Raw genomic sequence first — 20004 nt, forward strand, 5'->3', positions numbered from 1 at the left:
AGGATTAGCGATCGGTAGAGATGTACAGAAGGCCCGTGGCCCGAAAGCACGAACGGAAGCCCGATTCACCGGCCCGGCACTAGCCCCGGCATGGCCCGCTTTGACCGGGTCCGTGCTAGCCCAGCCCAGATAGACGCGCTAGGCTCATGCAAAGTATACAACCCGTTAGGATAGCATGACACGATCTGCTTTATTGACCAGCCCGGTTCGAGCCCGCATTTGCAAATGTGGACCAACGTCTGTACTCTTGGAGCCCAGCACAACCCACTCGGCTAGCTAAAACCTAAAAGCCTACAACTCACGCGACGTGGTCATGCCCAGCCCCAGCCCCAGCCCCCAGACCACAGTCCGCACTCCGCACCACATCGTCTTGTATCCGAAACCCTAAATCCCTAATCGCCTCCGCTCCGTCGTGGCGCCGCGACTGCACCTCTCCACGGAATCACGGATTCGTCTCCACCGCTAGCTCCTCTCCATGGATGCGTCTCCATCGTGCCTCTCCACGGATCCTTCTCTGTCACTGGCTGACCGTGTCGCCGCGCCTCTCCACGATCCGTCTCCGGCTCTTGTCGTCTCCATCACGCGCTCGCGCCTCTCCATGGATCTGTCTCCGTCACCGGCTGACAGTGGCACCACGCCTCTCCATGGATCCGTCTTCGGCTCTCGTCGTCTCTGTCGTGCGCTCGCGCCTCTCCATGGATCTGTCTCCGTCATCGGCTGACCGGCTCTCAGGCAGCGTCAGCGTGGCCGACTGACCGGCTCTCAGGCATGGTATTTGTCTCTTTGTCTCCTCTGCAAGGATCTATCTCTATCTCTGTCTCCTCTTTGTCTTCTTCCTTGTCTCTTTTGTGGGCCATCGCCAACGGAATCGGTGCTCCGATAGACCGGCTTCATTCCTTAGTCGCGTAGGTAACACCTCCTCCTCACAACCGCACCTGATGTATGGATCTGTTGTAGCCTTGTAGGTAACAAGTTGTGAGTGGTGACCTTGTTTTGTTTGTAGGCCATGAGGAACCGACGCGTCGGCTATGGGGGACGGTGGTGGTGACATTAGTCGCTTCGTCAACCATGATATGAGGCTGCTCGGAGAACCTGTTTTACCAAATATGATGCTAAGTTTGGTGCAGTTAAACTACAGAGGCCCACTCCTACAACATCTATTACTGGTAAGAGGAAACAATAATGGGGTTGGATCTATGGATCTGAAAATTAGTATACTCCTCCTATTACTCCTCCTAACTTGTCTAGGGGAACATCAACATCTGAATTGCTACAGGCAACAAGCTCTGGTGCATGCCTAAGTTCTGTAGACTTAGAACCTTCCTCCTACCTTGATAGTGACACTCTTTAGAAGTTTGAGGATGCAACCTCTTAAACTGGTGGCATGAGCATAAACTAACATTTCCTGTTCTCTCAATATTAGCTAGAGATGTTATTTTAGTTCCTATTTCAACAGTATCTTCTGATTCTGCTTTCAGCCTCTGTGGCAGGATCATCGAGGAACGACGACGACGATTAGCCCCAGAGATTGTTGAGATGCTCGTTTGCATTAAGGACTGGGAGCTAGATGATGCAAGAGCTCAACACTCTGTCTAGGATAAAGAATTAGAAGATGCATTTGAAGGACTGTATCTTGATGAGGTGGAGCAACCTAAGACTTAGGGTCTTAGGACTGTATCTTCATGTTTCATCCATGTAATCTTTAGTACTCAACAATGAACAATATATATGAGCTGGGACTGTACTCTTTTCTTTTCTAGGGTTTTCTCACAAGGTGTGAGTTTTTATCTAGAAAGATTTTTAACGAGGCAGTCATTGCACAAACAGCTCTTTTAAGTATAATTTATGTTGAATTCTTTGTGTGCTTGCACCTGCTGCTGCTGTCTGCTGTGTGCTTGTAATTATGTTGTGCACTTGTGTTTTGTGCTGCTGGCTGTTGCTGTTGTGCTAATTTTTTTGAGAGATCAGGAGGGGGAACCCCTACTGTAGATTTTTTATTATTACTAGAAAATTACAGTTCAAAAAAATACAATGAGCAAAATTACACAAGGAGGATCTAATTAAGACTGCCAATGCTGAAGCTAGTTAGGAATGGAGGAATCATATCTTCCCCGCGCTCTGTGGATGACCAGAAGTAATTCCTTTGTAAAGTCATGCTTGCATTGCTGCACCGTTGGGTCTTTGTTCTCAAATAACCATGCATTTCGGCACTTCCATATGCTCCATGTCATGAGGATAACTATCTCCATAGAGAAGGGAACGTTGAGTTGCTGTTTGAGATTTGCCGAAGCCTCCTCGGGATTAGTAATTCTAGGAGGCGTCATACCAATGGAATTCCAGTAGGTCTTGGCAAAGTTACATCTGAGGAAGAGATGGTAGAGTGTTTCCTCTTTTTGCCAGATACAATTTTCGCACGAGTATGACTCAAGTGTCATGTTTTTCCTCCTCAGCCTATTCCTTGTGTTCAGTCTGTTTTTTAGCCATAACCAGTAGAAAACTTTATGCTTTGGTTGACATTTGTTTTTCCATAGCGATTTGTATATGTAATGAGCTTGGGTATGTCACATAAGATGCCTGTAAGTCTTTTTTGTAGTAAAAATCTCGGATCCCAAATATATTTCCAATTGTCCTTTGCATTGATTATAGTAATTTGCTCCCAGGCTTCATTTAACTCAAGATACTGCTCATAAGCTTGTTCAGACAGAGGTAGTTGAAAAATGTGAAAAAGATGTTCTTTTTGTTTTGCCTCTTTGATAGAAAGTTTAGTGTTGCAAGCAAAGGAGAATAATTCATGGTATTGTTGAGCTGGAATGCCCCTATTCCACAGATCATCCTAGAAAAGGATGGTTCTTCCATTGCCGATGGTTGGAGATGCTAGTCCCTTGAAATTTTGTAAAAGGCTTAGTAAACTTCTCCACCAAAAGGATCCAATTCTTCTACAACTAGGAAGTCTGCCCGACCTATAGTAATTATTCCAGATGAGATTTACCCAAGATAAGTCATAATTATTGAAGAACTTGTGCAAATATTTCAAGAGTAACGCTTCATTGTGGGTCTCCAATCTGACCACCCCGAGACCCCCGCTACTTTTTGGCTGAGTAATCATGTTCCATGCAGCTAGCAGCGGTTTTTTTTGAGTTCACGTCATTTCCTCTCCAAAGGCAATGCTTTCTGTATATGTCTATCTGTTTGATTGTAGCAACAGGGATTTTAAGCGTGCACATAAGGAATGTCGGTAAAGCTGAGAAAACCGAGTTGACCAACTCCAATCTCCCAGCTTTAGAGAGGAAATTAGAGGTACAGGATAGTCTCTTTTCAATTCTTTGGATAAGGGGTAAAAATGTTGAATTCGAGGTTTTGATAATCCCAGAGGAAGTCCAAGGTAGGCGAAAGGCTTTGATCCTATCTGACAGTTAAACGTTCTTGAAAGAATCTCCATTTTCTCCGGGTTAACATTGATCGGGTACATACTTGATTTATTGTAATTCACCCTGAGCCCCGTCAAAGTTGCATAGGAATTGAGAACTGCTTTTAGAAAAAATAATTGCTTTGGGCAGGCTTCCATTATCAGTAGTGTGTCATCAGCATATTGAACAATCGGAAAATCTTGGCCACAATTTTCAGTCAAGGGTAACTGGAGCAAATTCTGGTGTCTTGCTTTACTGATAATACTCTGAAGTAAATCTACCGCCAAGACAAACAACAAAGGTGAGAGAGGATCTCCCTGCCTGACCCCTCGCTTGCAATGAAATGTTTTCCCTGGCACTCCATTAAATAAAACCGATGACGTGCCAGTTTGTAGGATATTTCGAATCCATCTAAGCCATTTAGGTCCAAATCCTCTATGAAACAGCACCTGAAGGATAAGTTCATGCTCTACAGTATCAAAGACTTTTTCAAAGTCAAGCTTTAGCACAATAATTTCTTTTTTTGAAGTATGGCATAAATGAATATATTCATATGCCCAGGCCAAGCAGTCTTGAATGGTTCTTCCTCTTATGAAGCCATATTGATTCTTGTGAACTAAAGAGGTCATCACTATCTGCAGGCGATTGGCTAGAAGCTTTGTGATGATTTTCATACTATTATTTAGGAGCGAAATTGGCCTGAAATCTCCCACTGTTTGTGGATTTTCTTTTTTCGGAACCAGAACAATCAAGGACCCATTTATACTTCGAAGACAAACATCTTCTTGATAAAACTGCTCACATAAATCATAGAAATCCTGAGAAATGATACGCCAACATTTTTTATAAAATTAGTGTTGAAGCCATCAGGACCCGGGAATTTATCTGAGGGGAGGGTTGCAATAATGCTATCGATTTCTTGCTTAGTGAATGGCGAATCCAACCATTGTAAACCATCCTGCATATTTATAAGATTTGACAGATACAAAATATTCTCCAAGAAATCAGAAGTACCCAGACGAGTTTTGAAAGCATTCCACAGAAGATTTGCCTTTTGGTCATGCTCCGAGAAACTTGTCCCGTTATCATCAGTGAGAGAGGCGATTGTGTTTCGCCTATGCTTTACCGTTGCATGTGCATGAAAAAAATCTTGAACAAATATCCCCATCAGTGATCCATTTGATAGATGCACATTGTTTCCAATATATTTTCTGAATGTGAAGCAGGTCAGCAACTTTGGTCTGCATAAGCTCTCGGAAGTTCCATTCTTCAATTGACAGGTCCCGATGCTCCTCAATGATGTCAATGAACTCAATTAATAACTTAATGTGTCCTACTGTTTTATCAATCTTTGACAAAGATCGCTGCCACTCCTTGAGAACCTTCTGGGTGATCTTAAATTTTGCTGTTAAGTTCTTCGCTTTATCAGTAAGATTTTGCTGACCAGTCCAAGTATTTTGGAAGACAGACATAAATTCTTCAAATTGCAGCAAAAAATTTTCAAACCTAAAAATCTTAGGTTTAGGGATCTTTGACTTGAAAGAAACAAGGCATGGCACATGATCAGAGATATCCCGCGGCAAAGTTTTTGCGCGAGTTTCAGGATAAACCACCGACCATTCCTGTGAAATGAAAAACCAATCAAGTCTTTGAAGGAGGGGCTCCCTCTGCCTATTCGACCAGGTGAAGGATAGGTCGTGAAGGGGAATTTCCATCAGGTCTAGATTGCTAATTGCCTCATTGAACTTCATCATTAGGTTAATATCTCCCCAACTATATTTTTGTCTTCCGGCCTAAGAATAAGATTGAAATCCCCAACAATCAACCAAAGCTTATCTGAGGGCATATTGATATTAGAAAACCAGTTGAGGAAGTCAATTTTCCCCTGCGGAGTACATGGCGCGTAAATGTTCGTGATAATCCAGGAATCATTCGATGAATTAGAGAAAAAATCGACCGAAAGAGCATATTCGTTCTGAAAAATAACGTTGCCCACCAATTTTGAGCTATTCCAAACAGTAATGGATCCACCCGAATTTCCCACCGAGGGGACAAAAGCAAAAGAATCAAAGGAATTGGGGCAAAAAAAATTTAGGTCAGCCACATCAAAGCATTCCTTCTTGGTTTCCTGCAAGCAGATAACATCACATCTAGACTCCTGAATCGTACAACGAATATCATTCCATTTAACACTGGAATTGATCCCACAGACATTATGGCTTAAAATAGACCACTCAAAGTAAATAACCGCGTTGTGATTATTCATGAAGGAAACTTCCAGGTTCGTTGGCGATAGTAAACCCAAGCCCAATTACTGGGTGGGTTATAAAGTATCGGTCAATAAAGGACATAGTAATACGGCCAATAAACATAAAGTTCAAAACCACGACAGTTAAACATATTCGCCAGAGCAGAACCGACCAAAAAGCCCAACCAATCAAAGGCATGCAAAATCTCCCAACCCAGTGCATCACCATCACATTACTTGTCTTCATCTTCATTGTCCTTTTCCTTGTCATTTTTGTCTTTCTTTCCTGGCTTTTTGGGGCCGACACATCCTGAAGATTCTTCTTCTTCTTCAACATCTTATCAGACAAATCATCCTCTGACATATTGCAAAAGTTTGCCCCTAGGTTCCGGACGACCTTAGCAGACAAGGACGGTGGGCCCTCAAATTTATGTTGACACATTAAACAATTCTTTTTTTTGGCAAGAACCCTGCCTGAAACCAGCCCTATCTTCTCTCAGTCTTTTACTCCTCCTAAGGTCAGACTCCACAATTGTTGGTCTGGAGGGAGAAGAGTTCGAATCTTTCAGTTCAGAGACTCTGCCAGTTGAATCCTCCGAGAGAACAGACTCCAGGAACTTGCCATTTGGACACTTCTTGGGGATAGCAAAAGAAAGAGCCTCCATCTCAGGCTCCAGCAGAGCAGGAGGTATTTCTGAAGACAGAAACGACTTTGACCAGCTGAAGGAATCTTCTTGGAGCAAATTCGACAGAAAAAAGGAAGACCACTTCTTCGAAATCTTCACTGAAATCTCAGGATTACCAACAGGAGCAAAATAATTTGCCCAAATCCTGTAGAATTGAGCCCTCCTTTTCCTTTCCATGTGAATTAGGAAAACCGGATCTGGCTGCCAATCCTGAGCAAACATATAATTCATCTCCACATTATTGAAATCATTGTTCATTTGCTCCCCCGGTTGGGCATCTGGGAGCAGGATATCCTCCACTTCTTGGTGGTCCCCTTGATTAAGTGGGCCATCAACCTCTAGAGGCCCATTCGGAGGTGCAACACCCAGAGCAAGGATAGCAGGAACATTATTATGCACCACCAGCCCAACCAAGCCCAGGTCATCCAAAATTTGCCCATTCTGCACTAGAGCGCCCTGGTTGGGACCAATAGAACTGTCTGAAGACAAGCCAAAGAGATGATTACTGATTTGCTGCTCGTCAGGTGGCAAGTCCTGCTGAAACTGCTGAGCAGGTGGATCATTAACAATCCACTGGTCCCAGTCCCCCTGAATATCATCTGCAGGTTGAACCTGAACATCCTCCCCTGGCGGGAAGTTAAGGTCCCATCCCGCAGCGGGCAAAGGTTGGCCCAGACCAAAGAACGCGAGGGGAAGCTGCCGACCACCTTTAGGGACCACCGGAACTGGGTCTTCGTCTTGGGGCTGACCACCCAGCAAGTTTTGTTGAATGATCTCGCATTGCACAGTCCAAGAATCTCCGAGGAAACCATCTGCTTCAGAAAATACAATGAACTGAGGGACTTCCTCAAGAGATGTGACCCGAACCCTAAGCATAGTCCTAGTCACATTGTGCCTGTCCTCCTCCCACAAGATTAATCTGCCAAAAGAGCCAATGGCAGCCTGCAAGTACTCGGAGGAGTGATAGTCTAGGGGAAATCTCAACAGCATTAGCCAGCACTCACGGTTAAAAAAAAGTGCCCTATGGTTCCAGGCATCATTATGTCTTTGAGAAGTGAAGGTGGCATCAAGATATTGCTGAGGCCCAAGAAAAACAAGGTTGTCTCTATCTAGCACGCTGTTAAACTGCACCAAAACCTGACCTAGGTGCGAACACTGAATATCCTGCACCCCGAGCCTCCGATGCTCAACAAGATATTCTCTGACCACATCTCTAACCGCAGGGAAAAGCACTTTATGCTCCGACAAAGGTTGAATATTAACGATAGCCCAATCTTCGTGCATTGGAGGGAGTCTCCTAATCACTGACCTGACCATGATCTCCCGATGCTGCACTGCCATTGCGCTGAAGCCCGGAGGAAGAAAAGGCTCTGGATCAACACGCCGATACGCCATAGGAGATGGGAGAGAAGATCGCTAGCAAACGAGCGAAGTAGTAGCAGTTTGGGGTTTTGATGAAGTAACACACAATGAAAGCGCCAGGGACTGGAGAGGTGTCATTTCAGATTTTTTTAATAAGACTACCCAGGCGAACTCTTCGAAGCAACCATACTTAGGAGGTCCACCGATCAGAGGCTCCGCGGGAGAACGAAACCAAGAGTTGTGGTCAAGGAATTTTAATTTTCCCACCGAATTGGTTCGGCTCTCAAAGGAAGGGAACGAAATTAAAGGAAATCCAAAATTTGTTTTCTTTAAGTGACAAAATAATTCCAAATGCCCTTTCGCTTTACAAAAATGGCAGAGAAAAGCAGATGGGCCAACGCCCGGTGACCTAAGACGACAAGCACCCGACGGTCCAAACGAAGGCCCGACGGGCCCCCTTTTCCGAATGGGACGACATTGAAGGTTGCGGGGCCGAGTTAAATCAGAATTTGAATTTTGTAAATTTGAACGCCCACGAAGCCCGCTGCCATGAACACCTCCATTAAGACCAGAGTAAATCACCGAGGAAGACGCCCCCCGGCGAGGAACATTCATGGGAATTGGCTTGATCTTCGCAATCGACGGAATCCGAAGTCCCCGAGGTCCTAACCTCCGCGGAGAAGACGAATACCACGAGCCCTGAAATTCTGAATTACTAAGAGAAGATCCTAGGCGTCTGAACGCAGAAATTCTAGCCTGATCCGGATGCCCAACACCGCAAGAGATCTCCTTTTTGTTGAGAATCGGGACCGCATTAGCACCAGAGAGAGGGAGCTTAACAATATCTGCGTAATATATACTCTTCTTGCCCCGAATAGTCAACCAGGAAGCATTCTCTTCACCAATAAATTTCTTGTACTCATGAATCCAATTAGGGCCACCATGATTCCAAAGATTGAAAAAGGCTCTGAATTCCACACGATCAATACACTTTGAATTGTAGATATGAAAATCCACAGCCTTAGAGGAAAACGAAAAACAGAAAACCCGATCAGAAAGCTGATGAACCTCAAAGCCTGTCGTAAATCCTCCCAGGGCAGCTTGGAGAAGGTAGCCAACAAAATCTGAGTTCAGCTTGAAAATGCATCTACCAAATGAAATCACCAACCAGAAAGTCGAGGGAAGGCTCGGACGAGCTGGATAAACCGAAGAGGCCAGACAGAGCCTGAGAGAATCCTCGAAGACGATCCCCGGCCGAAAATCCAATTTTGCTAGGTCCATTTAGGTGGAATTGAGAAGACCAGAGGGCAGGGAAGCAGGAGGAAGGAGATCACCTGAACCTAGAAACCGCCGAGGGGAAAAGGGGAGGAAGTCACCGCCACCACCACCAAACAGCTCCACCGACGACAAGCCACAACCAGATCACTGGTCGGGATCCGCCGTCGCGACGCCTCCACGAGGCAACGACACCTCAACGCTCATGGTTCCGTCCAACCTGTTGTGCTAATTTAGTTGTGCACATATGTAAAACGAGCTTGGGTCGACACGGTCCTGTTTCTAGGTCAGGCTAGCTATACAAACCCGACACGTTTAGGCTCACACCGTGCTAGTGATCTAAAGTCCCCGAGTCATTAAGGCCTGATCCGATTTGATAGACATGTCTATCGGCCTATGTCCTAAACGGGCCAAGTTTCACCAGCCTGAACCGGACGGCTCGTTTGGTCATATCTAGTGACCGGTTGATCTCTCGAGTTGGAGTAGAACTCCGCGCTGCTATAAATGTCAACGTAAATAAATAAACAACATAAATACCTGGTGGAATAACCTCTCTCAAAATAAAACCCGATAGAGATACAGAAGAAAAGAGAGAAAAAAACTAAGCTCGCCTGATCCTTTTTAAGAGACGGGACCCCTCACCACTCTGTAGGTCCCGAAGGCCCGAACCTTAGGATCGCCGGCGAACCACCGGAGCTGAGCCCCACAAACATCACTGTACCACACGGTTTGGTGGTGTGGCGACTGGCGACGAAGCGCACAAGAACAAAACAAGAGGGCGAGAAACATAGGGAGAAAGGAGGAGAGGAACGGAGAGCTGGAAAAGGCAGGAAAGACCCGGCTTTTGACCCCAAGTACCCTGTTGAGGGCAATGGCGGCCACCTCCGAGGAGGCAATCAAGCAGTTCTCGGCGCTCATGGAGCAGCGTGAGTCTTCTTCTCTTGTGCTCCTCCTCTTCTTTGCAAAGAACCAGGAAAAGATTCGCCTTTTTTCTTCTTCTTGGCCACTGAACTGCAGCAATTTCTTTCTTGCAGTAGAGGAGCCGCTAAAGAGCACATTCCAGGTGTCGATCTGCTCCGCTCGCTGTTCGGCTGTTCCTGTTGGATATCTGCCGTTTTGTGATTGATTTGGTTCTGGTTGTTTTCTGAACGAATACCCCGGCAGATTTTGCGCATGTTTTTCAAAGTCGAGTTTTGCTTTAGTTCTCGCATTTTTTGTGGACTTGGGGTGCTGCTGAGCGCTTCAACATAAAAAAATCTGAAGAACTGCGAGTTAGTCTGTTGCCCTGTTAGCTGCGTAGGGCTTAGATCTTTGGTTTTCATTATGTCCAGAGCTCAATTTCGCTGACCTTTTACTGCCGATCTCGTTGGAATTTCCATCGAATTGAAAATTGAGCATGCTTTAATTTCTTTCGTTTCCTGCCCCCGCTACTTATTTCTGTTATTTGGTCTGGCGTACATCAAATTTGGATCTTAGACTTCTTGTTTTGATTCTTTTCATGAGAGAAGCTCATTTTACGGCTTGTGCTCGAGTATACTTTTTGTCTGTGCTCATTATTTCGAATTTTCGGCAGAGGTAGAATTTTGGCCTTTTCCCTCGACTTTCTTGTGTTGTGGATTGAAGTGATTTTGAGCTCTCAACTTGGTTCTGTAAAGAACGTCTTTTTGTTGCCGTAAAGCTTAATAAACTTGTTCTGTGTCTGAGTGTTTTTGGAATAATCAATTTGGTGCTTTTAGAAACACCTTTATGATTTCGAAAATGAACTTTTCCTTTTTTGTTTGGGTTGCATACTGAGATATTTGTTTCGATATGTCACGAGGTATATAGATGAAAGTAGTACTCTGGTTGGGTCCTCACTGCAACTGCAATTTTGGTACAAGTTGTGGTGTCGATGTCATGTGCTGTTCCCAGTTCACCATTTGGAGCCCAAATACTCCTCCTCATGTTTGACTCGCAACTAATTCTGGTCTTGGCTGCCGGCTAGGAGGCCGTCTAGACTTCCTACTTTCTAAGCATGTGTTGGAATACTAGAAATATTTTAGGGTCAGACACTCCCAAGACAAGAGATTATATAAAGTATTGGTTTGGTGTGTTGCATGCTGCATTAGTCTTTTAACCCATGAGAGGACTCTGTCCAAGCCTGTAGTTGGACGTGTGCTGATGGTGGACCTGGATGTTGACGTGTTCCTGACATCTGTGGCCTGGACTGTTCCTGGTGGAGATGTTTCAATTGTAGATTCGGATTTTTATTTGGTCCTTAAGTCCTTGTCATGACTCATGATAAGTGTGACAAGGCCCATGGTTGGTCTCAGAACCGAGGACGTGTGCGGTTGTGCAACCACTCTGGAATCACAATATGCCCCACTAAGAAACAATGTTTTTTTTTCTTTCTTTTTTACGTCAGCATGCTGGCATCAGAAGGCTGGTGCTAGATGCATTCTGTTAGCTTATGTGTTTTGGACATGTCTATTGCAATTTGTTGTTTGGTTCTATCGACCTTGTTCTTTCATCAGTGGACATCATTTTTTTTTCTGTAGACACTTGATATAATATTTTAAAATACGAATAATATCACCAAAAAGTGATTGGTTGAAATATGTTTGCAGAATGTGCATCAAGGAAATCTGAGAGGGACTTTGATGCGTTTTCTGAAGGCTAGAGAATGGAGTGTGCCTAAAGCTTATAAAATGGCAAGTCACCTGACCCTCCTTTTGCATCATCAACAACATTCAGGTTGAGAGGTTTCGCTTGGGAAGAATTGATGAGATATCTGATTGTTTGCTGCAGCTAATGGATTGCTTAAACTGGAGAGTACAGAATGAGATTGACATCGTGTTAGCTGTAAGCACCTTTTTTTATTGTACATTTTTTTTTTCAGAAAAGTAGGTAGGATTGACAAGAAATAACTTCGGATATGTTTTCTTGTGATCACATAGCATTAACTTTTCCCTGCATATTGGTAGCAGGATTTATTTTGAAATATTGTTTCATTTGTGTCATGAACTAAATGCTGATACCAATACATGCGGTCCTTTTTTTATGATTTAACACACGGTATTGTTCTGGCTAGCTTACAATTTGTTTTTGGTACAGAAACCCATTCTGCCATCTGATATATATAGAGTTATTCGGGACACGTTACTTGTTGGATTGACAGGGTACTCCAAGCAGGTATAGTGACCAGACTCATATTTTTCTCATGTTAGCAATTTTTATGATATGATATATGCTTTTTACTAATCTCTTTTGCGCCATCCATTGGAATATTCTATTTTGGTCCTGACATGGTTGCACAAGTGTTCCATTCATTTCTCAGCTTTTGCTACTTTGCTTCCTCTGTAGTGAGAAAGACTTTTTATTATATGCTTTAATTTGTGCTCCTCTCCTTTTTTGTAGGGACAACCTGTTTATGCATTTGGTGTGGGTCTTAGTACTTTCGACAAGGCCTCGGTAGGTTAACTTTTCTTGATAAAGAGAATTAAAGCTATTGGTTTAATTTGAAAGAACAGGAAGACATTCAATATTGTATCTGAGTCAGATTCATATATGTCTTCATTTTGTTTACACTATGTCTTCATTTTGTTTACTGTATGTCTGTGTGAAGAAAACTTTTATTATGAGTAGAAGTGTACTATGTAAATAAAGGATGGGCTGAATGATATACAAATAACTTTGTCTTGATTTGGATCAATATCAATATTACTCATTTTATGGAAACGACAGACTATTTTTCCATAGAAATAAGAGCTCTCTAAATTATCTAATTCATTTTTTAGGTGAACTACTATGTGCAATCACACATACAGATGAATGAATATCGAGATCGTGTTGTCCTGGTAAGTGTTTGTTAATGATGATTACCGTACTGAAATATCAAAAATAGATTAAATATATTCTATGTTGTTTATAGCCGGCTGCATCAAAGAAGTTTGGGAGACAGATTAATACCTGCTTGAAGGTTATGGATATGACTGGCCTCAAGCTGTCTGCACTGAGCCAAATAAAGGTGAGCACAAAATCCAAAATCCTCTTTTTTGTTAAAGTTATGTGGTGATCAGAATGATAAATTTTTATCCCATTTTAGATTTTTAATGAATTAATTATCTTAGTATAGAAGTGGAAATTAATCCAAAACATGTATTTGTGGCGGGGTCTATTTTGCTAAATTAAACTGAATCCTGATAGAGAAGCAATTGTAATGTTTGTAAAAAAACTCGGCCGGGGAGGGAAAGACCGCCCTCCCGGTATTATATTAAGAAGAGACCGAAACAATAGTCCCGGCCGAGAAAATCCCCGAACCCTAGCCCCCCATCACTAACGGGTCGGCGTCAACTGTCCACTCTGCAACGGCCCAACCGGAGGGTGGCGCACAGGATATCGTAACCCGAGAGCGGATGGGGCACAGCGAGGGGATTTTTTTAACCAAGCCTGAAAATTCGCTCCCGGGGGGGATCGAACCCAGGACTTGGAGGTGCTACTCGGAAGTCCTTAACCACTAGGCTAGAGGCCCTTTCGCGCAATTGTAATGTTTGTAGTAAAGTGGGACTGCATCAATATGTAGTTGGGACAGATCCTGGTTGTCTAGTAGATGTTCCACCATTAGGATGGTGAGTGTAGATCATTTTGTTAAGGCTGTGACTGTGAGCACCCCCAAGTTCAAGTCCTCGCCTAGAAAGTTTTGTGTTCCTGTCTTCTTAATATAAAGCCACCTAGTACCTCATAGGTTGGTCTCATATTTGAATTTCAGAAGTTCATCTGTAGGTGAAGAGTGACTAATAAATGACTCACTGCATCGCAACCATAAGCACATGTGTGATTGTAAAACTCAAACAGTAAAAGAACAGAAATCTGTATTTGAAATTTATTCCAGCATGGCTATTCTAGACTTCTGCTGTTCATCACTGAGTAGACAGTAGACACTTGTTCATGGTTATGTTTATAGGCTGGGTGTCTTGGTTACTGCAGAAGTAGAATGCACAATTAGCCCATTGTTCAATCATAACATTAAGAGTTCCAATTCAGCAATAAATGAATTTGATAGATATTGAACTCAGGATTGACTTTTAAAATTATTTAGTTTCACACATCTATCAGTCATCTAAATGTTTTGCGCAGAGTTACTTCACTGCCATTAGGCAATTTGAATATTGTGCGCACATCTTGTATAGTATCCTCAAGCCTACAGGGGTGTAATTTTGTTGGGAATTACAGCACACAGCAACGGTCAGGCGTACTATTGATTGAAACATGCCATTTGGAGCAATCTAATGAGTTCATTTTTTATGTTGTATTAACTGTATTTTTTGTGAGGTCACAAAAGAACTAAATAACTAAGATTTTGTTGCTTTCTAAACATTACATTTCAAAGTTAAAGCTAACATTTATGCCTTTTTTAACATCGCTGAGTTCCCGCATTACAAGACATGCCTTGTTTTTTTGTCCAAGTTGAGATTTTTCCTTCTCCGTGAAATCCTTTAAAATATTCCCTAAAATATGCTCATATATGTTGTTGCCCCTATTTTCTCTCTATTTCTCTGAAATAAAATACATGCATGGAGACACATGCTGAGACATGAGATTTGAAAGTCAGACATATATATAACATGAAATAATATAAAAATTGATATACCAAGCTATATGTAATTATGTATATATCTTTTTCTTGAATACGCAGGAGCTGCATAGCTTTGTATTAGGAGAGGGAAAACGGTCCCTTGCAGAATTAACCACCTTACTCTGGACCGAGCCATAAGGAGGTTATAACGTAAATGACTGACCGAGAACTATAAAAACACACAAGGCAGGACCTGACCAGTGACCACACACCCTTATAGCTAAGTTATCAGTTATCACAACACCTTGACATAAAGATTGGAGACCTCACACTCCTCACACTCCCGCAAAGCAGCAAAGCTGCAAAGGTGATGTTCTTCCCTGAAGGACTGGAGAATAACAGTATAACACCCAAATTTATGCTGGTTGCCTGGTTCCTTCAAAAACAACTGATTTTCTATGTTTCCAAAGTAGCCAAGCTCCCAAAACAATCACCACGTTGATGCCCTTCCTATTCTTTTTTGGAGCACCCATGATAAACTTTATTCTCCTTTGGAGCACGCTTGATAAACTTATGCCACCAACCTGTGAAAGTTGGTTCAGCACTACTCGGTACACATGTCTGTAATCCCAATTGTTCCAGAACTCTGAACCAAAAATCCTGGGAAAGAACACATGAGATGAAGGTGTTGAGTGTTCTCATCAGTGAGAGTGCATTGGTTTGGATGGGTAGACATCTATGCCAAACGGTCTGCTGTCCAACATCTGTTTCTGATGGCCAACTAGAGAAAGATTGCATTTAGCTACAGCCCAAGTTTTTCAGAGGCGGTGCATGGTTCAAAAGGGATTGAACCTTTGAAGACTGCATGGTAAGCTGACTTGGAGGAAAGGTTCCCAGAGGTCTCAAATCTACAAGTATGCAGGTCCTCCACTAGGGTTAGCATGGTGTACCGAAGAACATCCCTGAGCTGGAGGTATTCATACATGCCCACCATAGACAGCCCTTCATGCACATCACTTATCCAGTGATCATCATGAAGTGCTTCTGCAACCGTTCGCTTTTGAATTATCTGTGGTACTGCAGTAACCACAGCAAGCGCAAGATCCTCCACTCGGTAGTCGATACCCCAGCAACCATCTATTACTCCAGAATAAAGTGTTCCTGCCGCTGCTGACATGGGAATCAATAGCAATAGCAAACGATGCAGAAGCATTAAAATGTACAGGAATGTCAAGTCCTCCAAGGTTTATCCATATCAGATTTTATTTGCAGCGCCCAGCTCATGTATTCAAGATTTAAGCACCCCTAGACCACCAAGATCAATTGGCTTTTGTACTTTCTCCCATGTCACCAAGCAGCAACCCAATTAACCTGATCACACCCCTTCCAACGGAAAGCATCCCAAATTTTATCACTGCTTTGATGTACCATTTTGGTACCTTGATAGCTATCAACACATAAATTGGAGTTGCGGACAGAACAAACCAAACACATGTAGCTCTGCCTGCCATGTTCATAAGCGTAGCTTTCCATCCTGGCAGTTTATCTCCAATATTTTCAATCCAAGGCATCAAGTATGACTTCCTTAGATTTTTATCTGAAACTGGTAACCTTAGTGCGTACATGGAAAGTCCACCACTGTACCAGGAGAGAGTCATACTCTGTTAATAGCCTGCTGTTCACACCTAATAGGAATACCACAGCTTTTTGCAAATTGGTTCTAGGTCCTGATGCTTCACCAAATTTTTCGAAAATACGAATGGTGAGATTCATCTCTTCCTGCACAGGCCTAATAAAGATAGCCACATCATCGGCATAAAGTGATATCTGCTGCCCTGGGTTACGACAAGATAGAGGTGATAACAGCCCAATCTCACAAGCCTTGTTGAAAACACTATTTAAGATGTCCATCACCAAAATAAACAGCATCAGAGAGAGTGGGTATCCTTGTTGGAGACCATGCTGATGTCTAATTTCTGCTCCTGGTTGTCCATTCAGAAGGTTCTGAGTGGAGCGGAAGCAGTACGGAGTAGATTATAATTAAGGTTACACCAAGACAGGCCAAATACCAAATGAGTGATAATTTCCATGAGAAATGACCATGACACCAAGTCAAAAGCCTTTGCTATGTTATATATATTCAGCAGAGTCAAATAGTTGTATTGGTTGAGCAGCCTGAGTACCCAATAAAAGTGTTATATCTGGAGCATATTTGGATTGTTAATTGGACAAGGGCTGTCAAATGAACTTTTGTGGTTCAGATTCAGTGGTTGAAGTGCCGCAATGGAATGAGAGATACCGTTGAGCAGTTTATTTTACAGTTTTCATCCATGACGTGTCCTTTGCCTGAGGCGGTAGCTTGATAAGAATCAATACAGTTTTTTTATTCATTGAGTCACTATTTCAGCTGTTGTTTGTGCATTTCTTATTTTTTTCAATCATATGCTTGTATTGCTTACAGGAAGATACGTTGCAGTAACACTTCAATACTTCTCCATATGCAGATGTTGACGATGATTACTACTGTTGATGACCTTAATTATCCTGAGAAAACGGAAACTTATTACATTGTAAATGCTCCATATGTTTTTTCAGCGTGTTGGAAGGTCAGTGTACATGTTTAAATACATAAGCTGCTATGATATCATGCTGTATGTAGATTTCTTATTTTGTTTGCTCTCTTTTGGTTTGATATTTTCCTTGTGGCACATCCATTTTTTTCTCTCTCTCTCTCTCTCTAGTTTATTAAATGAATTGATGTTTTGTTCACTCATGGCCAGGTTGTGAAGCCACTCTTACAAGAAAGAACTAAAAAGAAGATCCAAGTCCTGTATGGCTCTGGGAGGGATGAGTTACTGAAGGTAAAACATTCTCAATTCACTTCCCCTTAATTTGGAAGCAGCATCTGTTTTTTTTCTGCTATGAGTTCCCATTGGCGTGTTTTAGATCCCTGTTCGAAATGTTTTGAGCTTTATCCACGCCACAAAGCCTGTTACTAAACTGACACCAATGGCGATGAGTTCCGTGGCCACCGCATTCCTTGTTTCCAGTAATCTCCGAAACGACGAGTGTTCCATCATTCCGATTTGGCGTGTTTTTAACTGGCAATGTTGATGGCCATCCACAGGTCATGGACTACGAGTCACTTCCGCACTTCTGCAAGAGAGAAGGGTCAGGTTCATCCAGCGACTCGCTGGATGGAGTAGATTGCTACTCCTACGACCACCCTTTCCACCAGCAGCTGTACAACTACATGAAGCAGCAGCAATCTCTGAATCAGGACTCCGTTGGTCCCAGAAAACAAGGCTCGGTCCACGTGGATGTGCCCTCGCCTGGCCTTGAGGAGGCCAAGATTGCGGAGACGATCAAAGCAGAGCTCCAGAATTTGAGGGGAAGCGGCGGTCTCGCCCATTCATTCAGCAGCATCCAGATCGAAGGTCCATGAGGGCGCGCGCCAGTGACCCGAAGAGAAGCTCTTGGTAATGGTGCCTCCTGCTTGCAGTCACTGGCTGCAGGCTTGACCGGGGCGAATAGAGAGCGGGATTCTAATAACTGTATCCGCGATTGTTGTGATTTCTAATTAACCAAGTGGGCGTGTATCGCCATGCTTGTACTATCCCTGTATGTATGTATATATAACGGCCAACTGGACGGAGTTTATGTAACTCCCTGCTAATTACTTAGAATGCTCATCTTTTATTTTACTCCAATATAGTGAAAATTTCGCTTAGGGCCCGTTTGGTTCCTTGAAATGGTGACCTCGAATGATTTCTAGCCACTTTCAACAATTTCTAGCCAGATTGCTTTGTGTAAATTCTAGAGAGGAACGAACGAGGCCATCTTTTATTGTTATCGAATATTTGTCGCTCTAAAATACTATAAATAAAAAAGAATGGAGGAAGTATAATGTAGTGAAAAATCTGTCCGCAGTGTTCATTCATCGCATGATTGGTTTCCCTGCTATCCGCATCCATGTCCTCCACATGCGTTGACTGCATGCAAACCTTTGATTGGTTGCATGCACAGGCAGAGACTGATCTGCACGCGCGCGTGCAATGCAGGCCGCTTTTTCACCAATTAGATGCATGAGCGGGAACGGGTGATTTCTAGATCCCAGCTCATCCAGACCTGCCTGAGCCTGGCGTTGGCGAGCGCGCCAACCAATCATACGGTTCAGTGTTCGTAGCTTGATAAAATTGATGCACCCTTAGGCTGAAAATCTTCTATTTCTATAGGGTCTGTTTGGTTGGTTTCTCTCGCCAACCTGGCTGTGTGAGCCAGGATCACTGGAGCCTGGCTCTGGAGATGCGATCAATCTGCTCGTATCTGGTGAGCCTGGCCCAAGGTGCTTTAAGGATCGTGCGAGTCTAGATCCAAATCTACATGCAGACAACCAAACACAGAGCTCGCACGCGCATAGCCTGGCTCACAGCAACCAAACAGCAGCTACCCGCATTCCGCGATGCAAGCACGAGCAGATGCAGACAACCAAACACCCTAAGCACCAGTTTATCTGGGCACACATGAAGCGCATAAATTTGTTTCCTCCATGTTTCTCATCTAACAAATCATAAATTAAACCTTATCTCTTGCATATATGCCATGAGCCATCCGACCCCTTCCTCCGCAACTAATCCTCACCCTCCCACTCGCCATCGCTATTTAAGCGCCCTCGTCATCACTTCGTGTCTCATTAGTCATCACTAACTGTCACCGCGTGTTGGGAGAGCATTAGGCCCTGTTCGGTTGTTCCGGATTAGAGCCCCGAATTAATTTCTAGCCGGATTACTTCTCTAATTTATATAGATTTTGATAAGCTGGAATGAATCTTGGCTTATTCCGGTACAACCGAACGGGCCCTTAGTGATCACAATGTCGACGAAGGAGGTTGTTGTTGCTGAGCTCCTGGTGACTGAGGTGCAGGCGGCCCGACAGTCCAGGAGGCAGAAACTTACAAGGGAGGTGCATGCAGAGGTCCTGGTGGCCCAAGAGGCGGAGACTGACAAGACGAAGAAGGAACCGAAGGAGAATTTTATATCAAATTGAAGGAGAATTTTATATCAAATTTCATCTGTGTAATAGGACAGACAACTTTAAATGGATTTTGATGGTTGTTTATGGCTCAGCTTAGAACGAGTTCAAGAAGGTAAGAGCATATTGCCGACTTTTCTTTACATTATGTTAGAACTCTATGTTGCACACTTCCACTTGTACTCAACATATCATTACTTCCACCTGTATCAAATAATTTGATATTGGTCACTAGGGCCATAAGCTTTGCACTCTCCCTGGGAATTATTTCTCTGCTCGTTCTGGTATTGGTTGCTTCTCTGATCTTGCTGTCCAGAGCGTTGCATTTGATAATTACTATTTTCACTCTGATTGCTAGAGCGAAACTGAGAGCCTTGAGAGTTGTTGTGTTGTCGGGTGTTTCTGCTAGACTGTCCCTATGACTGGAACTTCCTTTTATGA

At 43.3% G+C, this 20004-nt stretch overlaps 1 protein-coding gene across 2 annotated transcripts; it reads left to right on the top strand.

Annotated features, from left to right (window-relative positions):
• The first annotated feature begins 9628 nt into the window (after positions 1-9628).
• LOC100216821 (uncharacterized) lies at positions 9629-18262 on the top strand. 2 transcript variants are annotated; one of them, NM_001143217.1, is made up of 11 exons: positions 9639-9904; positions 10013-10041; positions 11585-11668; positions 11766-11819; positions 12072-12149; positions 12375-12428; positions 12755-12814; positions 12889-12984; positions 17037-17138; positions 17313-17393; positions 17660-18240. In NM_001143217.1, exons 1-11 carry the CDS (start codon positions 9850-9852, stop codon positions 17975-17977), a joined length of 1011 nt encoding a protein of 336 aa, NP_001136689.1. In that variant the 5' UTR covers positions 9639-9849; the 3' UTR covers positions 17978-18240. The 2 variants fall into 2 exon arrangements, with proteins under 2 accessions (XP_008667341.1, NP_001136689.1); XM_008669119.4 differs by lacking the exon at positions 10013-10041 and having other exon boundaries at positions 9629-9904; positions 17660-18262.
• Positions 18263-20004: the final 1742 nt, after the last annotated feature.

Source organism: Zea mays, chromosome 2 (genome assembly GCF_902167145.1).
Source record: "Zea mays cultivar B73 chromosome 2, Zm-B73-REFERENCE-NAM-5.0, whole genome shotgun sequence".
Taxonomy (NCBI): domain Eukaryota; kingdom Viridiplantae; phylum Streptophyta; class Magnoliopsida; order Poales; family Poaceae; genus Zea; species Zea mays.